General features: G+C 45.3%; 1 protein-coding gene across 2 annotated transcripts; it reads right to left on the bottom strand.

Annotated features, from left to right (window-relative positions):
• Window positions 1-9984: 9984 nt before the first annotated feature.
• LOC135900431 (uncharacterized) lies at window positions 9985-20966 on the bottom strand. Of its 2 annotated transcripts, XM_065429932.2 has the most exons (4): window positions 20575-20959; window positions 16941-17054; window positions 10206-10289; window positions 9985-10085 (listed from the first exon to the last, which is right to left on the bottom strand). In XM_065429932.2, exons 1-3 carry the CDS (start codon window positions 20827-20829, stop codon window positions 10209-10211), a joined length of 450 nt encoding a protein of 149 aa, XP_065286004.2. In that variant the 5' UTR covers window positions 20830-20959; the 3' UTR covers window positions 9985-10085; window positions 10206-10208. The 2 variants fall into 2 exon arrangements, with proteins under 2 accessions (XP_065286004.2, XP_065286005.2); XM_065429933.2 differs by lacking the exon at window positions 10206-10289 and having other exon boundaries at window positions 20575-20966.
• Window positions 20967-21685: the final 719 nt, after the last annotated feature.

Genomic DNA, 21685 nt, shown 5'->3' with positions numbered 1-21685 from the left:
AACGTTTGCTGTTACTTTGCTTTTTGGATATTCAGCTAATGCACGTGTAGAGCATTGGTCGCGCAAAAAAATGTTGACCGTAGTCAACTTCATAGGTGTGCGCAAACACGGGAAAAGTTAAGGTAAAGACAGTGGCATAAATTTATATAGGACAATGCGTTGAAAAGAATGCGCGGTGTCAAAGTTTCGTTTACTACTTCACATAGCAGAGCCTTCTTGCGTGAATCAAGCAGGCTATTTAATTCGTATTTATGTCTTTCTCTTTATGAAAGAACCTATATCGGTCAGTTCGGCAATGTTGTAGTGAGGTCAGCACAATCACAAGAATGACAATGCGGGAACAACAAACACAACCGTCGCTTGCATATTCAATTAAAGCATAATGTTGCAAAAATTAGAAAAAAAATTTTCTTTAATATCCAAATATGTTGATATCCCACATACAGTCGGGTCTACTCGTGAATTGGGAAAAGCAAAAAAAAAAAGAAATGAGTGCGAGAAGTTGCATCCGGACGAAATCTTATTTCGTAAACTTTTCCGCTGTGATCATTCCTATGTGATGTATAGTATGGACTGATCAAGCACAAGTTTTACCGGTACCAGCTTCATCATTAGGAATGTAATACAAAAATGTTAATCGCCAATATTTTCTTCGTTTCTCAAGAGCTTTCCAACCCAGTTTCACCCTCAATGTTAGTGACATGAGAATCAATGGTATAATTGAAAGTGGTAAATTCTGCAGCACGCGTTCTGCTCAACGCTGTATGCGTTAGAGCTTACAGATTAGCGCATTGCCATGAGAATCCCATTTGAGGATTCGTTGCACATTGATGACATACAGAACGTTTTAATGATTTTGGGAACAGATTTGAAATTACGCTTAATGAAACTTAAGAATAACATTGGCTACCCGTTATATGGCATATATGATTACTCCAATATATGCCTGAAAAGAAATCGCCACCAGGGCAGTTAAATTGTTTAATGCAGCCGAGTGAGGTAGCAGACAAGCTGTGAGAAGAATGGGAGTTCCTTGTTAACTCAGAAAGTAATACTGACTTACGTTCAAAGATATTTTTTATGTTTTTTACCCCAAATCAAAATTTTGTAGTCTCGTTTTGAGAGATAAATGTCATTCCGGCCTTGCATACATCTATAAGAGATGCAGTCATTCATGTACTGTTTGTGACATTTTAACACAGTAAGTCGAGCAAATAATGAATATAGAAAAGGCAGCGATCCTTACACTGAACCGCTGGCACCCCAAAAGTCACCTCAATATACGAAGAAGAACCGTCTTTGACAAGACAGGTAACTGCGCCACCGTCCAATAACAGAAGCAGGAAAGCCTAAAATTGACAATTTTTGTCATAAAATGGTAAGCGTAGCAGTATCAAATGCGGTGGGAAAATCTAGGAATATCAAATCAACTTAAAGCCCTCCATCGTGTTAACTTAGGGGATCATAACAAAATTGAACTAATTGTGTAACTCAGAAAAATCAGATTTAATAGCATGTGGAACTAAACAAAATAAGTTATTGGATTTTGAATGTTTCCTAATGCTCTTATAAATTACATGCTCACGGCGTTAGCAGCGGTTACATGTCAGAGAAAAGACCTGTACTTAGCGGCAACATTTTTATTAATAGACTTTGGCATTGGGACAACTTTAGCGAACTTCGACGCAAGCGGGAGTCCCTGATTGTCTAGAGATTTAAAAATCAAAATAGCGAGAAAGGGTTCAAAGGCTCTTACACATCTATTCGATAGGTTATCGAAAAGGATGTCATGCTGTGGCGTCCCGTTTGAATTGAGGCCCCCAAGAAGAGATCATGCACCGCTTGCACTAACAAAAACGTCCACCATAAATTCAAAAATAGGGTGAGTTCGTAACGGCATTTTTCTTGAATGATTTCAGCAAATACACTTTGAAAATAGTTTCTAAAACAGGCTGCCGTGTCTGCGTCTTCCGGCAAGTTTACTCACTGATAACTTATGTCAGAGATACGAACTGAGTTCATCTTATTTGATTGCACATATTCACATACCCCCCTAGGATGAGTATAGGATTTTCCGTCTAAGAGAATCAGAAAGTTGTGGTTAGCATTTTCTTCTGTTTGCTTTTCTCACTCTGGTTATTTCGCCAAGTTTATCACGAACAATAGCACTATTTGTTATCCAGACAAAACAGTTCTTTGTATGAATAACCACTAGGTACGCCGTAATCCAGGAAATATTGACCCTACGCTTCCCTGCAACCATATTGGAAGGAACATGACAACTGACAAGAATAACAAACTCTGATTAAAAAAAAAAAGATCTTCTAAATTGGTAATTTTTATTACTAAAGCACACTAATTAAACTTGGGAAATTCGGACCACATCATATCATACTTTCCCCTTTCTTAAGGATATGTCACTTGCGGATACGTGTTTTATCTTTATAGTCTCGCTAATTATACTACTGACAACTACCCTATCGTTACTAATGTCAGTCATCATTGTAACTGATTTTGTTGGTGTAGGGTGGTTACAAAAGATGTCGCAGTTTTGCTCCAAAGGCCAAGCGTCGATTGCGATAACAAATTAACAAAGAGCCATACGAAGTAAGGAAAGTACTTTTATCCGTCATATCAACTTCTAAACACTCGCTGATTAACTAAATTAACAAGCATGGTGTTAGCGCGTACAGCAAACACGAACACATCAGACTCGATGACCGCGGACGCTCGCTGTCAAAACACTGGCGGGAGGAATCACGGCAGCAGTAGCGAGCGAAGTGACCTCCGTGTTGTCTACCACTTGTGGGGTGGAAACTGTGGGGTGGAAGAACAGAGCACGCGCAAAGCCAGGAGCCGTCGATGCACCTGGACTCTGCCGTCAACGCTGGTCGATTTCTAGGTACGGCAGCGCGACCACGCGCCGCCTCCACATACGCCATCGCAGCCGCGGTGAAACGCTGCACCCCCTCACTCACCTGCCACCGGTGCCTCGCAACGTTGGGCGCGAGGGAAGACGGCGCGCTTCATTCCCGCTTCCCTCCCGTTCGTGAGGGCGAGATGAATCCGCCAATCGCCGGCTCCGCTCGCACGCTTTCACTCGCACATGCAGCGTAGAGTGCGCGTCAACGGTGTTATCGCGCTTGGACTTTATACGGAGCATCATGGTGATGCCGACGCCAGATATGCACCTGGAGTGTCCATATAAGTACTATCGCTTAAATGAAGATCTAGTATGTTAGTAGATGAATAATTATACCGTGTGGCGGAATTGACAAACTGACGTTATGCGTCGCTACTCGGCCTATCGGGTAAGATCAACGTGTAGGTATTGTCGTATCTTTTCTTCCCTGTACATGGGGTCGTCACTGTTGCCAGGTGTGTATTCTACAGCCTGCAAGCCTGGACTTGGTCTGGGACTTGTACCAGCTTGGACACCTGTTGCGCCATCACCAGCATCGGTCCACCTCCAGCAGGGCCTTTCGTGACTGCTGCCATGGAACCGCCTGCCCGGAACCCCACCTCCAGACCTGCAGTGCAGCCCGGGAGGGGGCTTACTTGTAGCCCCAAGCAGAGCTGCAGATGAAACCAGTGCCGCCTAGATCGCAAGCGCCACTCATCGCAAGTTCAGCGAAGCTTACTACCTACCGGGGAGCCAGCACAACCTGCTGATCCTTGACCTCACGAGATATTGATGATGATGATAATGATGATGACGATGGTGATGGTGGCATCCCCTTTGAAACAGGCGGTGACAAATAGTCAGCTAGCATGTTTGATTTAACAAACTGTGCCATATATGTTTTGATGTAGCATTTTTTCATGCATATCCTTAATCATTTTCCCGTTCAAAATCTACCCTGTACCGCTCGCTATGACAGTAAGAGACCCGTCGTACCATTCTCTTCCCTGCTTTTTTCCACAAATATACTAAATATGTCTTGCTTATCTAGAGTGCTGACTGGTTGACCCTTTCATCCACTTTAAACAAAGGTGCTTCTGGGAGGTGCACGTGAACTACGGTTTGGACTTGGTAAATCCTTTCGCATTCCATAATCATGTGCTGAGTGGTCCCCGAATTGCCTCATCTACTTCTACATCTACATGCCGAATATTTGCTCCGTTATGTTTTGGTCCTTAGGCAAAGGGCTCGAGCCACATATAGCAAGTCACTGCCCTTTGTGTTTTCGCACCTATTTCCCATCTAATTTCTTTCTTCTCATTCTTGTAAATCTCCATGGTCCTTTCTGTTTCCATTGTTTGCATCGAATTAACTGCCTCTGTTTCTCTCACTTTCTTTCTGACGAGTCCTGCTTGTCTATTTATGGTCAACTATCCTGTACTTGGCTGCCAACTTTCTTGATTTCTTTCTCCATTCTGTGTCCACGCTTTTCACGTAGAGATACTTGTGCCCTTAAGCTGTCCATTTATTTTAATTCCTGTTCATGAGCATTTCCCCAAACTAATTTTTTGCTCTGTGCTTTTCTGACTTCAAACCACGCCCAATCCATGTCACCCTGCACTGCGTCAGCTGCCTTCCCCCTTTGCATAGCTCCCAAAGCGTTCTTTACTTCTTCCGGCGTTACTTGTGGGATTTCAAATTCCTCTAGACTATTCTCTCTCACATTATCGTCGTGGGTGCTACTGGTACTGTATAAATTTCTATAGAACTCTTCAGCCACTTGAACTATCTCATCCATATTAGTAACGATATTGCCGGCTTTTTCTCTTAACGCATACATCTGATTCTTGCCAATTCCTAGTTTCTTCTTTACTGCTTTTAGGCTTCCTTCTTTCCTGAGAGCATGTTCAATTCTATTCATATTATAGTTTCTTATGTCAGCTGTCTTACGCTTGTTGATTAACTTAGAAAGTTCTGCCAGTTCTAATCTAGCTGTAGGGTTAGAGGCTTTCATACACTGGTGTTTCGTGATCAGATCTTTCGTCTCCTGCGATAGCTTACTGGTATGCTGTCTAACGGAGTTACCACCGACTTCTACTGCGTACTACTTAATGATGCCCATAAGATTGTCGTTCATTGATTCAACACTAAGGTGCTCTTCCTGAGTTAAAGCCGAATACCTGTTCTTTAGCTTGATCCGGAATTCCTCTAGTTTCCCTCTTACCGCTAACTGATTGATTGGCTTCTGATGTACCAGTTTCTTCCGTTCCCTCCTCAAGTCTAGGCTAATTCAAGTTCTTACCATCCTATGGTGACTGCTGCGCACCTTGCCGAGCACGTCCACATGTTCTATGATGCCAGGGTGAGCGCAGAGTATGAAGTCTATCTCATTTCTAGTCTCGCCATTTGGGCTCCTCCACGCCCACTTTCGGCTAAGCCGCTTGCGGAAGATATTCATTACCCGCACATTATTCTGTTGTGCCAATTCTACTAATAACTAGCCCCTGCTATTCCTAGAGCCTATGCCATATTCCCCCACTGACTTGTCTCCAGCCTGCTTCTTGCCTACCTTGACATTGAAGTCGCCATCAGTATAGTGTATTTTGTTCTGACTTTACCCATCGCCCATTCCACGTCTTCATAAAAGCTTTCGACTTCCTGGTCCTCCTGAATGGATGTAGGGGCGTAGACCTGCACTACAGTCAATTTGTACTTCTTATTAAATTTCACAACAAGACCTGACACCGTCTCGTTAATGCTATATAATTACTGTATGTTACCAGCTATATCCTTATTAATCAGGAATCCGACTCCTAGTTCTCGTCTCTCCGCGAAGGACCGGTAGCACAGTACGTGCCCGCTTTTTAGCACCGTATATGCTTCTTTTGTCCTCCTAACCTCACTGAGCCCTATTAGATCCCATTTACTACCCTCTAATTCCTCCAATAACACTGCTAGACTCGCCTCACTAGATAGCGTTCAGCGTTGCCAGGTTCATATTGACACGTGTACTTATCTTTATCGGGCGACCACATTTGGCCGCCTAACAAATGTTATCGCGTAGCGCAGGAAGCGCCTGCATGTAAAAGAAGTTTCTGGAATGTTATCGATGGTTCCGTTCACTGTCTGTGACCGCAACTTGTGTAATCTGATTGCATGTATGTGCGACGCGAATAGTGTAGAACTATGTGGAAGACACGCGGGTCCCGTCGGTTAATCTGGAACATTCGACGACTGATCTGTAAAAGCCGACGCGCTTGACCCGCTGATCAGATTTTTGACGATCGCCGACCGTGTTCGCCGCTATCGTTGTGCTATAAGTGTAGCCTGTTTTGTGGGCACAGGTTCGCCCAATAAAAGTTAGCTTTGTCGTTCACAGCATTGCGACTGTGTTATTCAACGTCACCACCACGTGACAATATTCATGACAGCGATAAGCAGACCAGGCACTACACGTGGCAGAATACGCTATTTGCTCATACACAGCGCCTTACACAAAAATTCAATCGCGGCGAGGAAGAAATGATTATTTAACGAGTGGGAAGTTAGAAAGCTGTGAATTAGATGTTGCATAATATATCTTGCTCATTGAAAGTAAACGTTCTAACGTTAAACGTTGCCAGGTTCAAATTCCAATGGCGGCCTGTCCGGAAGACAGGCCGCCACTGCCGATATATATATATATATATATATATATATATAGAGAGAGAGAGAGAGAGAGAGAGAGAGAGATAGCGTTCACGTTCTTCTCGACGTACATAGCTCACCGAAAATTTGTACTAGTAAACCTTTCCTAATGCTTCTCTTCAATTAAAAAATATCTATGCGTAACCTAAACTACAAACAAGCACAATTCTTTGGAATCTGATGAGGCTATTGTTGAAAAATTGTAAATATTGTTGAAAATTGGTATTGTGTGTTGTGCGTGTACACCTTTCACCACAGTGCCGCTTTTCTCACATTTTCTTGTCGTTTAGACTTAACTTTAGATATCGGCTGATGAAAGTACATGAATGGGTCATAATGCGCAAGCCAAAAGTCATGAGTGATCTATAAGAATGTATTCATATTGTTGTTGATTTCGTCGCAAGCATGTGGTTCTTTCCAATGAATGTTGGAAGTCGTTAGCTACCGCTCTGTATGTTGTGACAGTCACTGGTACATATATGCAGTGATGTATCGAAGAGATTATTGTTCCGCCACCGCGGCCGGCTGCCGAGGCATTGACGCTCAAAGCAACTGAGCGCAGGTTCAAATCATCAGCAGGGATATTGTAAGAAAACTCTACTAACGATGGTCCTTTTCGTCATTAACCAGTGGCTCGAGAAGCGTTCCTCCCTCCTCAGGATAGGAACTACTGGCAGTAAGTGGTAGATGTTAAGAAGAAATAGGGAACGAATGAGAGAAATGCTCAACAATACTTGTCCAGTTTACCGTACCCTCTTTGATGAGGCAGACTGGGCCAGAACATTCCCGCAGGCATCGCAGTTTTTCAACATCCCCAAGGTAAGAGAAACCACTCGCACTATAAAGCCATGACACCATGAGAGAAGGTGAACAGGATATCTATTGAAAAAAAAAAGTGGTGCAATATGTGCCCTTACTTATGCTTTTTTTGCACTACGCGTGGCTTTCAATGAGGGCGTTGGTCGTCCCATGTAAAGTAAAAGCGAACTCGCGAATGGGGTGATTACTTTGAGTAAGAGCTGAAGCACGGTGCCTTCATTCCTCAGTTCATCGTCTGTATTCGCCTAGTAAGAAAAGGAAACATTAAGCGGAAGTTCCCTGCACGGGAACTGCCCAAATATGCGTAGCAATGTATGACGGTCGTCGTGGCGGGGATTCTGTGATACCTTATCACCTATATGCTGTTGTAGTAGGTGTTTATTTATATATGCGTGAGAAGTACGAGCAGAGACATGCACATGTTTACATTCCCGAACCTAAGCCCCCTGCACCAGACCGAACACCATATAATGCTACGCATATCTTCGACTGTTGAAGTTCAGGGAGGTTTCGTTTAACGCGCAACGCCGTAATGCGTAAGCGACGCCTGAATGCAATCATAAGCGGTGGACGGGTGACGGCTGCGCGTGCATGCGAAAATAATACACGAGTGGCGCATCCCCTCGTTTTGGGTCCCCTTTAGTCACTTTCCATCCACACTGCACGCGTGTGTACTAGGGTGTCTCCCATAGCTCGCTATTCTCCTTTTCGTCTAGGCTGAGGCATTTCCGGCGTAGGTTGAGCGCCTCCTTTCCACGTATATATATGGCGTATGGGGAACGGTGAATATAGACGGGCTGGCTTGCGTTGCGCCAGCATGCGTATTGTTAACATTGGCAATGGGTCGTTTGTTACTTTACTCCGGATGGCAGCTATCGACTGCGCGCACAGTGGGCTTAAACTGCACCTTTCGCCTTGTATTGGGAAAGGGGTTTCGTGGCTTCACATACATTTTCTCGACAGACAAATCCATATAGTGGTACGCACGAAGTGAACGCTGTTTCTAAGTATTCATTACAATTTATAGGTGCGGATATAGCCCGGCGTAACATGCACGCGCCGCGCAGTTACCCAAAGCTTGCGATACTAGTGTCACAACGCAGCCACGTGATCGACGTCGTTCGGCACGCTTGGCGTCGCGGAAATTACGTCCTACATCAGGTTGAAGCTGCTTTAGTAAATACCCCATGGACTAATTTCATTGGCCAGCACCATGTCAGTACAGAGTTCGGGCATACTGAAGTGTCTGCGCTGAATTTGTGTCTTCAACAAATAGAAAATAAAAATAAAAACAATGCCAGAACTTAGCACCAGCAACTTTTAAGTATGTGATAGAATACGAACAGTGATTAGAATGATGAATGTGACTGCTGTGAAATGTAATAGAGCCTGCTCAGAAACACCCAGTGAAGTTTGAGCACATGACAGTACATTGTACGTGGTTCAGTTTTTTAGGGGGCTCTGAATAAGGAAACTGGAAGCATAGAAAAGCAACAATGTTTCAATTCAACTGATGTTGACATTGAAGAAAGCAGGTATTTTTGGGCGCATCAGTGCACCATATGGTTTGTTTCTTAGACTGCAAAACCTTCGTGATCAGCGCACACTTTAACACTGCGCTGTCTCCGTGACCGACCCAAAACTTTCATTCAGTAAAGCCACACCTCCGATTCCGGTTTTAGTGGCGTGCAGTCTTAACACGGGCACATAGGTATCCCATGGGATATATTGCGGTAATTACGCATTATACGGCTACGTATTGTGAGTTTCGGCTAAGTCGGGCGAAACCGCAAAAATTAATGCGTTAGTTAGAGAATGAAACCAACTTAGGATTGTTTGGGGCCCTCTTGATGAAGTGAACGTATATTTTTCTATGAGCTTAGGTAATTAACAGTTAATTAGCGAACTTTTAAAGGAATTATTTAAACCCGAAATTGTCATTGTAGATGTTGCAGAAGCAATTGAGAAGTACCTAGACAATTTCTTTCCGTCATGATAGCTGTTGTGGTTTCAGTTCTTTCTGGGCTGCAAAGAAAGCACTCGAGATTTGGAAAAGTACCACGGGATTGCGCGTGGCTACATCATGCCTTGCTAGTACGCCAAAAACACTGGTCGAAATCATGACCTAGTTTCAAAGCGCTGTCTTTCACATGCACATGGCACACACTAGTCCTGTTTACATAATGTTCGATTAGACAGACAATACATTAACATTTCCGAAGACAGAGTGCTTAAACATTCCCCAGATGAAATAAACCACGCGCGCCCTCAAGCAATGACGTCGCAATGGAATTCCAGGGCCGACAGGCTATCTATTCCAGCAGTGCAAGGTGGTGCTTGATGCTGCTTGAGCTATTTATTAGGAAATCACTTTTCAATGAGAATGTGAGTCACCATATATCACGTTAAAATGACAGTGAAATTGAATGCATTCGCTATTTGCGCGTTTCTGAGGGAATTGTTCTGAGTAAAAGCCAACGTAAAGTTCGCGCAATCAAAGCTGAAGGCACGCGGTGACATCAGTACAGTAGTTCACCGATAGCGTTCTTTCAGGTAAGAAAAACAATGCTGCCTCATAAGTGTTCATGACACTTTATTCATTCCTAAGTCTGCAGCTCGCGCCTGGCGCGTTCGTGCTTCAGGGGGCCACAAAAGCGGAATCTTGCAGCAGGGTAGCCTGAAATGAAAAACGAAACATATTTGTAAACATATTAGTAAACATGTGTGGGCCGTCCGAAGATATGAAGCCAAAAAACTACGCATTTGTGCTAACTTTGCTGATGGAAACCTTTCGCACCTGCTACAGTGGCGTGCACCAGGCACGCTGGATTATGCGGAGGCCGTACTGCTCCAGGAATTTCACCTGACACACTCCATTTGCCTGAAGTGAAAGAACACGTGTACATAAGGAAGCAATTGGATCTCGTAAAAGTGCAATTCCTGTAGGTGCATTTTGTTATACAATTGGCGCTTCTTGTTCTTTGCTTATGCCTATAGAAGTGCATTTGCGGCATCTGCGTACGAATGGACAAATGCCAGTTTCCATTTTCACAATATCAGAGCCAACATTAGGAGTTCGCACGTACAAGATCTTTCAAGCATAGAGACTTGAAATAATAACCTCTAATAAAAATGTGAAATAAAATCTGTTATAAAGCACAGTGTTGCTGCAAAGTATGATGAGATAAACCAATAGATCAGTCTAGAGTAAGAACGTAGTGGCAGGATCTATGGAGAAATTAGCTACCGAGCACAGCTAGCCATCTCGATGTAATGATGTCCTGAGCTACCATCCAAAATACACAATCAGGGTTTGTTCTCTATGAGAGACGAAAAAAACAACAACATTTTGTGCTCTGTAACTCCGGTTTTGATGACAATTGTATCCCTATGCATCTGCCACAACGTCTTGAACTTCAGGGTACAAAGAATAAAAAATATCCGAAACTTTCGTTGAGGCAGCGAAAAATGTAGTCGTGTTGGAAGGTGAGGATAAAGCAAGACTCGCTGTTGTCTTGAAATTGAAACGACAGTCGTCGACATAATTGGAAAATACCAAAGAAGACAGGAGGGTCCGGCCAGAAATCATAAAACGATAACCTCGGCTAACCGACATGCAAGCAAAGGTTGCATGGCATGCATAAAAACCCAACTATATCCACCATGGGTAATATTCATACATGCGGTTTCAGATATAACATCCGATAAAATTATACGGTATTTTGGGGGGTTTCGGGAGATATATATTTTGCCATATTATGGGGTGGTTGAGGACTGATGAGCCGAAGCGGTTATTTTTGGCTGGTGGTTTGGTCATGGCTGAGTAAGTGCTATATATATAAAAAAAAAACTGGCTAAGATTGCGAACGCCCGCGCTTTAGGCAACAAGTATGCTACGCTCGCGGTGGGCGAGCTGCGTCCTCATCTACAACAGAGCAACGGCTATTCATTAGCACTGGAGTAACATATGGAGCAAGACTGAAGGAGTCCCGATAAGTGTTGGTGATGGATCGATAAAGGGGACAAGAAAGAGAAGCACTAGACCTCTTTACCCTGACAAGGTGCTTTCTGAACCACCTTGTAATTTCTTGTTATATATCGAATATCAGGAGAGGAAATGTAGGTGAAATTTCTAATCCAGCGCTAAAGTCCCAGTTTCTGCACGCCGTTAACGTCATGGATTTCAAAGTAGCTTCATTTATTTTCGCCGTTGCGGCACTGTAAAAGTTCAAGAGACTTGTAAAGCTATTCATGATTCCTTTTAATTGCAGTGTGGTTTATCTTTTTACCCAAGAATTAACATAGGGCGTTAAGGACGTCGTCAAACTTTGATGCCATGGCAAGGTGGTGCGATAGCTATGAATTGGCGTGGTGACCAGTTTCGTTCTTGCGTCTTAAGCGTAGCACGCCTCTTCCGATGGTTAGAGGGGGCTTCGGTTCGGTATTCTCGAATTAAAATACCTGCGTAACGAAAATAACAGTAACAATCAACGTTAAAGGAAGTCACCCAGACCAACCTAACTGTTGCTTGCATGTGCACTGTGTTAGGTATGGAATCGTGGGCACAGTGCTGTTATAGGTTATGGCTGACTCTATGAAGAATATAGTCAACTCGAATCTCAGTCTGGTATGGATGAGGCGAAAATCTCAGCAAAACCAAGGAACCTTTACAACATCCGTCGTTGTCGCTTGTGTGCTGAACCCTCAAGGTTAAACACAAGTTTTTTTTAAGTGCAGCATGAGAAACTTTGCACGATCAAAAAAGCATTGCTGTACACAACATAACAGAATGCGCGCGTTGTCGAAAGCAGCCTTTGTAAAATTGTTGATGTCACAATGCACTAAGGAATGCGGCTCCCTAGCGCTTCACCTACGGTTAGTATTCAAGCAAGAGAACTAGGCTTTCTGTACTGATTTTGATACTATAGAGTAATTCTGGAGCGCTAATTTCAAAGAAGATTGTGGGATTGATGGCGCGGTGGTCCGTACTCGCTTGCTACTTTTTTGTGTTCCCTCTGGCTCTTCGTGGAAGAATAAATATTCATCTTCCGTACTTTGTTCGGGAGCCGTCATCATAATGTTACTAGGGCACAGTGGATACCATCCACTGAACCACAAGAAAACGCTCTCTCAAGAGACTATGCAACTCTGCGTCCGTGTAGAAAATGATTGTCGACATGGTCTTCTCATTTTCCTCTAATTCGCCTTAGTTCACCCGGTCGTCTTCGGAGTAAGACAACGACAGGCGACTTCCTGGCTGAGGCTTCTTCTAGCGAAAGGACCTGTGCCGTAACTTGTGGGAGGCCAGTTGCGTGCATTGTTAAAGTGGGGAGTATGCTGAAATAGGGCTGCCTTGAGGTACCTTGTTTAGACGTGACGTCGTTGTTCACGTCGTGGAAGGGTTCTGTTGATGCATGGATACATCTTTATTTGATCGGGGCGTCTAGACTCTTATGGGATAAAGGGAAGGGAAGGGCAGATCCATGCTGATATCGACTCAGCAGGCCAGCCTCTCTGAAAAAGTTCCCCAGGGTAATTTTAGCGCCCTGTGTGTTGCCTGCAAGGCATAGCTAGTAATCAAAGGCTCTCACTTTCGTGGACTCTTATTGATCTCTGATTGCGTCGATTAAACAGCACGCTTACAGCGAGTGCCGAACAGTCATGCCGCTCTATGTGGAACGAGATTCACACATGGTGAGAACAATGCTTTCGGTCGGGACACCACTGGAGGCACCCTTCTCAAAGTCTTTCGAGTCCATCCACAGTGTAGGCGGCACGAGCTATCGCTCGGTGTGCGTTTATTTGGTTTCGCGTGGGAAACCGCGAGGCGAGGGGAAATCATTTGATGGTATGATTGAATGTAAGCGTGGCTTGGCGTCTTGCTTGAAGTGCTCACGTACTATCGTCTTGTTCGGCAGGTGAAGAGTGCTAGGAATCGGTAAGCCCCATCGAGCGAGCGCAGTGGCAAAATATATCATGAATATATATTTGGGCTGGTCACTGAGGCTCTGCCTTAGATCTGCCAGGTCGGGAGCCACACACTGTCTAAGCCAGAGACAGAGCGCTTCAGCAGAACATGCCTTGAGCGACGAAACCGAATTCGCGGGCAACACACCGTCTCTGTACGCTGTGTTGCTTGTCCTATGAGGTAGCTAGACTTCTGCAATGGACTTCTGCAAATGGTGCCTAAAACAATAAAATGGAGCTAGAAAGATACGGTCGGACACTTAATGAAGTCACGGTAAGCTGGTTCCACCACCACCTTAGACGCTCTCAGGGCAGGCTAAATGTTCCGAAAGCAGAACGGTCGCGAGAACGACATACTCGGTTTCAAAGAACACGATAAACGTAGTCACTGCAAGAAACGACCGATGTGACAAGCGTATGTCGGGAGAAGACGTGCATCGGGATGGTAACAAAACACACAAAAGTGTGCATCACGTGAAACCTTTCGGAAACCAAGCACGATAGGCCGAATCCGCCGAGCGCAAGGTCACGTCACATGCTAGGAGGAGTGATAGATTCACAGAGTTAGCTTAAGAAGGCTCGATGCACGAAGCAATGCTGACTTATAGTTTACACGCTTCTCTCTATGGCCTGACCAAACGTACTAGTTTGATGGCCGTGGCTAGCCATCCATGGACAATGCATGGCACAGCTTCATCTGACCGAGTCCACAAGTGAGCACGCATGCAACCTATGGCGTGTCGAGTTGCACAAGACGTTTGCCAGAGACCAGGGCCATCGGGGTAAATAGTGGCCATTCAAGCGGCGGACAGAATCCCAGCACCAACGTAGCCCCCGCGAAATATCTTAAGTTGGATTGCAAGACGTCGCGCAATAGCTAGCCGGGGCTCGGACCCAGAAGGTCTCCGCGATCAAATGTACGGTACACGAGTGATTTGTTACGTTTCGTTCCGGAAGAAATACGGCCATCACAGCTAGCACGTCACACACGCGACCTCGTGCTCAAAAGAACACCAAGTCACTGCGCTCCACCGCACCGGGTAGACGCCTTTTTCTCGTTAAGTGTTGAAATAAACTTAAGAGCAGGGGACAGACTTCAAATTAAACTTTTCAGTAGATATACCATTAAGGTGTACTGTCTGACCTCGAGGAATTGTGAATGCTGTAAATTTTGGGGAAATTATTTTAATGCACAGCATTCTTTGGGTTGGTTCGCTGGGACATTTTTCGCTCCGTACCATTCAACCTGCCTTTTTTGTCTCATGAAACCCGCGCCGCCATCGAGGCTTGAGTGGGTGAATTGCTGTGTAAGAGTGCAATGCTACAGCATTCAAGGATTGAGGACTGCCTTTCACGCTTCTCGGCAACTGCAGCTTATGTTCCCGTAATGTTTACCGCGAAACGCTCACAACGAATGCTACGCACGAAGGCGAGCTTTCTGGTGGAATCGCGGCGTCTTGCGTGAGCCGACCTCGGGTTAGTGTTTCGCACTTTTTTAGTATTTCAGTATGAGAAGATCTAACATAAAAGGTCTGTGCCGTCGGTTTTTGTTTTACATGACATTTGTTTGTGCGCTTTTATTCTCAAAATTACTAGCAATAACTTTGCAAAGAATGAAAGACTAGGTGTGATGAACTTTGCTGATAAAGGAGTGGCTAGGCATGCGTGCTTCGAAATAACTTTGCGCTCAGGCGACATACCCAGACAGATCAGGGACAAGATAAAAATACCTCCGCTACCCAGAAACATGAACCCTGCCTTTCACGACGGCAGACGTAAAGACAGGGCAGAGGCACTACAAGCTAGATACACTTGTCGACAGGACGTCCTATATACGGACGCTGCGGAATATGCAAGCAAAGCGGCACACGCGGCCGTGGCGGTTAGAGAAGATGGAACACCGGTGGCGTGCTGCACAGTCAGTGGCGTCGAGACGGTTGAAGCTGAGGAAGTAGCCATAGCCTTGGCCCTCAGCCAAAGGGGGGTAAATGTGGTCATCAGCGACCCCAAAGACGCTGTGAGAAATTACGAATCGGGGAGGGTGACGGAGACTGCCATCCGTATATTAAACAGGGAAGGAGGACCCAGGCAGCTTGTTCTGCTCGTTTGGGCACCAGCTCACCAGGGACTTAGAGGGAACGAGGAGGCTCATTCGGTCGCCCGAGGTCTCACTTACCGGTCGATCCCCGGAAGCCCCCAAACCACCGAAACTATAATCAGAAGAGAGGATATGCGCGCATACCATGAAATCATAGCATACTACAGACTAAATCGCCAAATCTACCCGGGAGCGGACAGAACGCTCAGTAAGAAAGATGAGGTTATGTGGAGGAAATTGCAGACGGGGGTTTTTCCAAACCCCGTACTCTACAGCAAGTGGCATCCAGGAGTGTACAGGTCAAAGTGCAGGTTCTGTGATGAGGCAGCAAATCTGGTTCACATGGTGTGGACATGTCCGGCTAAACATGATAGCTCGCGAACTCTAGATTCCTGGGAGGCTTTGCTCCGCAGCCCAGACCCCAACGTCCAGCGGGACATCATCGGTCAAGCCCTTGCTGCTGCTGCGTCTCAAGGCATTCCGGCCGACGGCTAGGGGCGAAGGGGGAGAAGCATTTCTCTTCTGACGTTCATTGACTGGTGCTTTTAATAAAGTTCTTCCTCCTCCTCCTCCTTCGAAATAACTTTTGCGGGAAACATAGTCGACGCTGGACGCGAGACGCCAACACCGAGATTTCTGCGACACAGGGCACTTAGCGCTATCGCGTTTATGCACAAGCCCCTGTGCGCTTGCCACCGCCTACTCATGGGCGCGCAAACTCCCGAGACGATATTTTGCCATCCAGCATGGGAGTGATGGTCAATCGGTATACCTGCCTAAACTTCATTTTTCTTGCACCAAACTGCTTCGTAACTTCGTATGCTCCTAATTTAAACAAACTACTATTTCATGAATAATTAAGTGATGACCAACAAATTGTCCACGATTAGAACGCACGACGTCTAGTACAGAAAGGCGATGTTGAAACCATTACACCAAGGACGGATGCATCGACAAACGGCACAGAAGACCCTGATGAATTTCTCGCGAGCAAGGGAGCGCGTCCCGGCACGTCTTAATTTAGCCTTACCGAGGCGCAGTTAGAACGCAGGCAAGAGCTTGCGTGGTCAACAAGCGTGCGTACCACACACGGCCAAACAGCTGCGTCGCTAACAGTGGGATGCTTCAGAAAAGGACGCGATAGAACAAAGACGAGTTGGTGGGTAGGTAATTTATGTGATAAAAAAATGCACTACCGCAACATTTATTTCGTTTACCAAACGCAACAGTGGTCGAGCAAATGACTTTATTGGGGAGATCGCCATATTTTGCGTGGTTTTAATTGCAGTTGCTTAGGTTCTAGAATATAGAAGTCTTGGTTTCAAGAGCTCAGGATAGGCTCCATAAGTAACTGCTATGAATGCTGCGCGGGATATGATGATTCTTGAGTAGGGAGTTTACGCTGTAATGTTTTAATTGTTGAGGGTTAGAGTCGATTTGATTTGTTCTACCCGGGTGTATACTTACTTTATCACCAACTGGTCGGCACTGCTTATAGGTGTAGGGCATCTTGCGAGTGCAGTTGCTGAGCACGGTGGCAAACTCCACTCGAATGACAGACCCACGTGGCGGGTGGGTAACCTGAAAAAAAAAATATTAGTGCAGAAGTCATCTCATAGTGACTGTAAAGAGTAATGTGATTAACATTGGAGTAATGGAGTGACACCGTATTTCAGAAATGATTTGTTTATTATTTGCAGTGATAATTCCGAAACTTTCGTTGCTTCGAGTATATGCAATATACTACAGTATCGTAAAATTTTGATGTGGCAATAGTTTGCCAAGGTTGATGATATGTGGTGTTTAATGGCGCAAGCGCCAGGATGGCCAAAGAGCGCCATGACAAATGGTGGGTGCTCTTTTACACAGTTTTAACTATGCATAGTGAATGGCGTGGACAGTGAATTCATCATGGTAGGTGTGACATGGCTGTAAAAGGGCCTAAACACTGTCGCTGTAAATGACATAAAATATATAGGTACTAAAATAATGATAGATTTGTTAGGAACGTGGGCGACTGCAATTGTGTTTTGGTGAAAACATACGAAAACGATATAGTGATACTACAGCTTCAAGAGGGCCCTCAAATAGAAGGGCGGTTAATCACGTGTTAAAATTACCTGGAAAAATAATTTTCAGGGGGTCGGTTTCGGCTAAGAAATCTTAGTCTATTTGCAGATTAAAAAGTGGTTCATCGCTGAGAAAAAATGCCGGGTGAAAATGCATATTTTCGTGATATGCAGAAGGGAAATACTTTTTCCTCTGTTTTTATTGCAGGGCACTGAATAAGAACATGACCCACCATGGTTTATTAGTGGCTATGGTGTTGGGCTGCTAAGCACGAGGTCGTGGGATCAAAACCCGGCCGCATTTCGATGGGGGCGAAATGCGAAAACACCCATGGGCTTAGATTTAGGTGCAGGTTAAAGAACCCCAGGTGGTCCAAATTTCCGGAGTCACCCTCTACGGCATGCCTCGTAATCAGAAAGTGGTTATGGCACGTATACCCCGTAATTAATTTAATAAAGTGAGAGGTTTAGCAAAGCGGGAAGACATCGCAATATGTGGCATATAGGCGAAGCAAAGAACGTCTCGGAATCGCCACTAAAAGCGTTAAAGTAAGCTTACGTCAGGAATATAGTCGGTCGCTACATTGCTCGATTGCTATTAACATTGCCGTTGGCAGACATCGCGAGATGAGTTCTGCCGTAATGTTTTCCTCAATTTAGTGCGGAGCGGTGAATAGTTAAGTAATGAGACTTAGTCGATTAGCTGTTTGTTTCATAAGCCATGACCGCCTGTTGCAATAGGGAAAACTGTTGTAGCGATAAGAACGTTTTGAAATCTACCAAAAAAAGTGACCAAAGGAAGGAAACCTTGTGACATTGTGCGCTCATTCAAAGTGTGCTCACGTCATTGTGACCACCATATGGGTTTACTAGAACGTTGTAACATGGGCGTTAAGTGAAGAATATATAGAGAAGTGTCGGTCTGCGACGGCCTAGCACGTCCATTGGCCACTTCTAAGTTGCGCGCGACTCTCGCGAATAATACTGAGCATCAAACTCACTTATTCGTGGCTTGAGTCAAACCACGTGCGTTGACTAAACTACCAGCGTACATCGCAATTTAAGGCAACCGCTTTTCGTACCCTCATGTGAATCCGGCGTTAACTTACCTTCTTGGGCTGCATGGGCGAAAACCTCGATTTCATAATGAGACACGCCCTGATTGGAGAGTCCGGAATAATTTTTACCGGCTGGGGTCTTTTAACGCTCACTTGAATATAGGAACACGGCCTTTGTTCTTTGCATTTGGCCCCCATTGAAACGTGGTCACCGCGGCGGGGTCAGAACCCGCGACTTTAAAGCTGAGCAGCACTACGTCACAGCTGGTCTACTTCACTGGTCTACCTATGTGGCTGAATCGGGCGTTAAAAAAATTATTTGTGCTCTAATTCATTAAGGAAGTCAAGGAACGGATAAACGTATGAAGATTGGAGAAACGGACGACGCCGTCGCTGACATCCACCAAAACATTGTAAATAATTTGCATCGACGTCACCATGTTTGCCCCCTTTATCGATACATCCACGTCGAGAATCTGGTAAAGCAAAACACGACAGGCGCGCCTTCTGCTGGGCGACAATCGATAACAATGATAGCCTGGTGACAAACGGTTATAATCCAAAACAAAACAATGAATACGTGAGGGGTGGCATAAACGTTATCGAGGCGCCCACATTTTGGAACTGGCAAGGTGTGACGCTGCGCCCGTCATCGCACGCGAAATATTCGCACGCCTAATGGCCAAAGGCATACGAGAAAAATCCATGAAAAATAAGGAAGAAGGTTCTGCTCTTGTGCGGTTTGCCGTAATATGTAACAAGCCTGTTGCGAATCATGCGGTTAATGATGTCAAAAGTATACTTAACGAAGCCCCAACGACGCCCTCTGCAAATCGAACAAAACTAGCAGTTTACCAGCTGTTTACTACAGTCTGCCAGTGGTGCATTCATCTATGCTGCTGGGTGTTAATTACTTGTGCAGGACTTGTTAAGGCCAACAAAGCAATTCGCCACTACTGTATTTCAGGGTAAATACTTGCGAACAGCGGCTGCCAGGAGGACGTAGTCAGAAAGAACGTTCATTGAAGAGAAAAGTAACTTCAGCCAGATTAGGAAATTGCGAAAAACGTTCCTATTACCCTAAAGATTCCAAACACAGAAATTACACAATGGCGAAATATGGGTGGCAATCATGTCTGGACCCTATGCGCTTTTACGGTGTCTGCTGAGGCGCAATTAATTTTTGAGCTCAAATAGCAAAGAAAAATTCATTCCGGAGGTTTACGTGCCAGAACCACGATCTGATTACGAAGCACGCCGTAGTGGGGGACTCGAGATTAATTTTGACCGCCAGGGGTTCTTTAACGTGCACCTAAATCTAAGTACAGTACATTGCATTTGAGCCGAAGTCGTAATTTAGCATGTTTTAGGAAGTTTTAGCCAACCAGAACAGCACAAATGCAAAAAAATGAAAATTAAACCCGTGAGGTAGCGCTGGCCTGCCGGTGCTGGAGCTACGGCAGTAAACTTCATAAAGTGTTTACCTTCCTTTTCCTGTCTAATAAGCAACCCATTACCACCAAGGTAAGGAAAATAAAATCCTTAGAGAATGTTACGCTCGTCTGAAGTGGCTTACTGTTTCTCTTTTGCCGTCCCTTTACATTACCCTTCCTTTTTCTCTATAGCGTAGCTCTAGAACCTTATGAGCAGAAGCGTATAGACGTATACAAAGATATATCCCCCTTCTAATCTCCAATAATAATACAAAGTATGCCCTTCTAATCTCCAATAATATCGTGCGAGCGTCGTGGCACCGTATGACGTGTGAGCGACGTTGTAATGGCGAGGCGCGGCGGGAATGGCGACAGTATCGTCGTGAGTGAGAGGCGACTGCCAGTTCGAACGTATTGTGCGGCGCGGTTTGCTTGAGGAAGACCCATCGGCTCTGCAAGGTCGCTGAAAAGCCGCCTGGTCGACGCTCGCACGACAGAAGAAATTGCGAGGGCGTACTCGTAGTAAGGCTCGGAAACTCACCATGACCGCCGCGCGAGTGATGCGAAGGACAGTGCTGAGGTTGGACATGGGCTGTTGGAAGACGGGGTTCTTGAGAAGTTTGTGGGCGTAGCGCTTCAACGGGCTCTTGCCACGAAGAGCGCTCCGTGGTGCGAAAGTGCACACGCCCGGCACCGCCCGGCGATTCGGGCTGCGTACGCAGCCTTTGAACAAGTTTGGCATCTCTGCGCCGATGACTGCTGCGCAGAGCAGTAGAAGCACGGTGGCCTTAAACATGGCACCCCAGCTGTAGGGTACCGCGAAGTAATGAACACGTAGCGAACTATGCGGTAAGCCGCGAAAGATGTGTGGGCTGAGACTGGCCTTTAAGGCCCCTTCAGAGAGGGTGGGTTCGCGCTATGGTGATACTAAGGATGAGATAAGTTCACGCTTGGTAGAGTGCCACCTCATGGTTAAGGCGGTAAACTACATTTTGCGACGTGTGAGGGCAAATGCGCAGAAAGCGCTAATATCAGGTCGACCACACAAGCAAGTACACTTGTGGCAAAAAGAGAAAGAGCTTGGATAGTTGACAGTAGAGCTGACACAGGAGAGTGTTGACCATCAACACATTGCAACACTTGGGCGATAGCATTTTTCCTAACCATAGAATTCTGCGACTTTTTTTCTGTCATTGCGGCTAGCCGATAAAAAGATTCTCGGCAGTAAAATAACAAATTGGGGCAGCGCCCATTCGCTATTGGGCCTTCGCTTGTAGAACAGATGTCGTGCACGGATGCACGTATGCGATATTTTTCTTGAAAAAAAAGGAACTAGACTGTAGAGAGCGCAAATTGAGTATAAATTAGAAAATTAATAACAACTACATGTGCGCCCAAACTTAGCGATAACATAGAATTCAAGAGAAAACGTAGGCGAGCAATACGTGCTTCTTTAAGTGAGAGTCACTGGTTTCGCACACATTGAACTACATTATTCAATCTGTGCCGAAAAAAGAAAGGTGCGGTTGCGTCCAAAACGCAGCGTGGTAACCAGCGGTTTTTGTGGACTTCTATAAACGTTACAGGAAAGCTCAGGGGCTTTCAGAGCACCTGCCACTGACAAATGAACTAGTGTGTGTCCATGAGCCGGA

Source organism: Dermacentor albipictus, chromosome 7 (assembly GCF_038994185.2).
Source record: "Dermacentor albipictus isolate Rhodes 1998 colony chromosome 7, USDA_Dalb.pri_finalv2, whole genome shotgun sequence".
Lineage (NCBI taxonomy): Eukaryota > Metazoa > Arthropoda > Arachnida > Ixodida > Ixodidae > Dermacentor > Dermacentor albipictus.
Note: the sequence above shows the minus strand (reverse complement) of the source record. Positions and strands in the feature narration are given on the sequence as shown.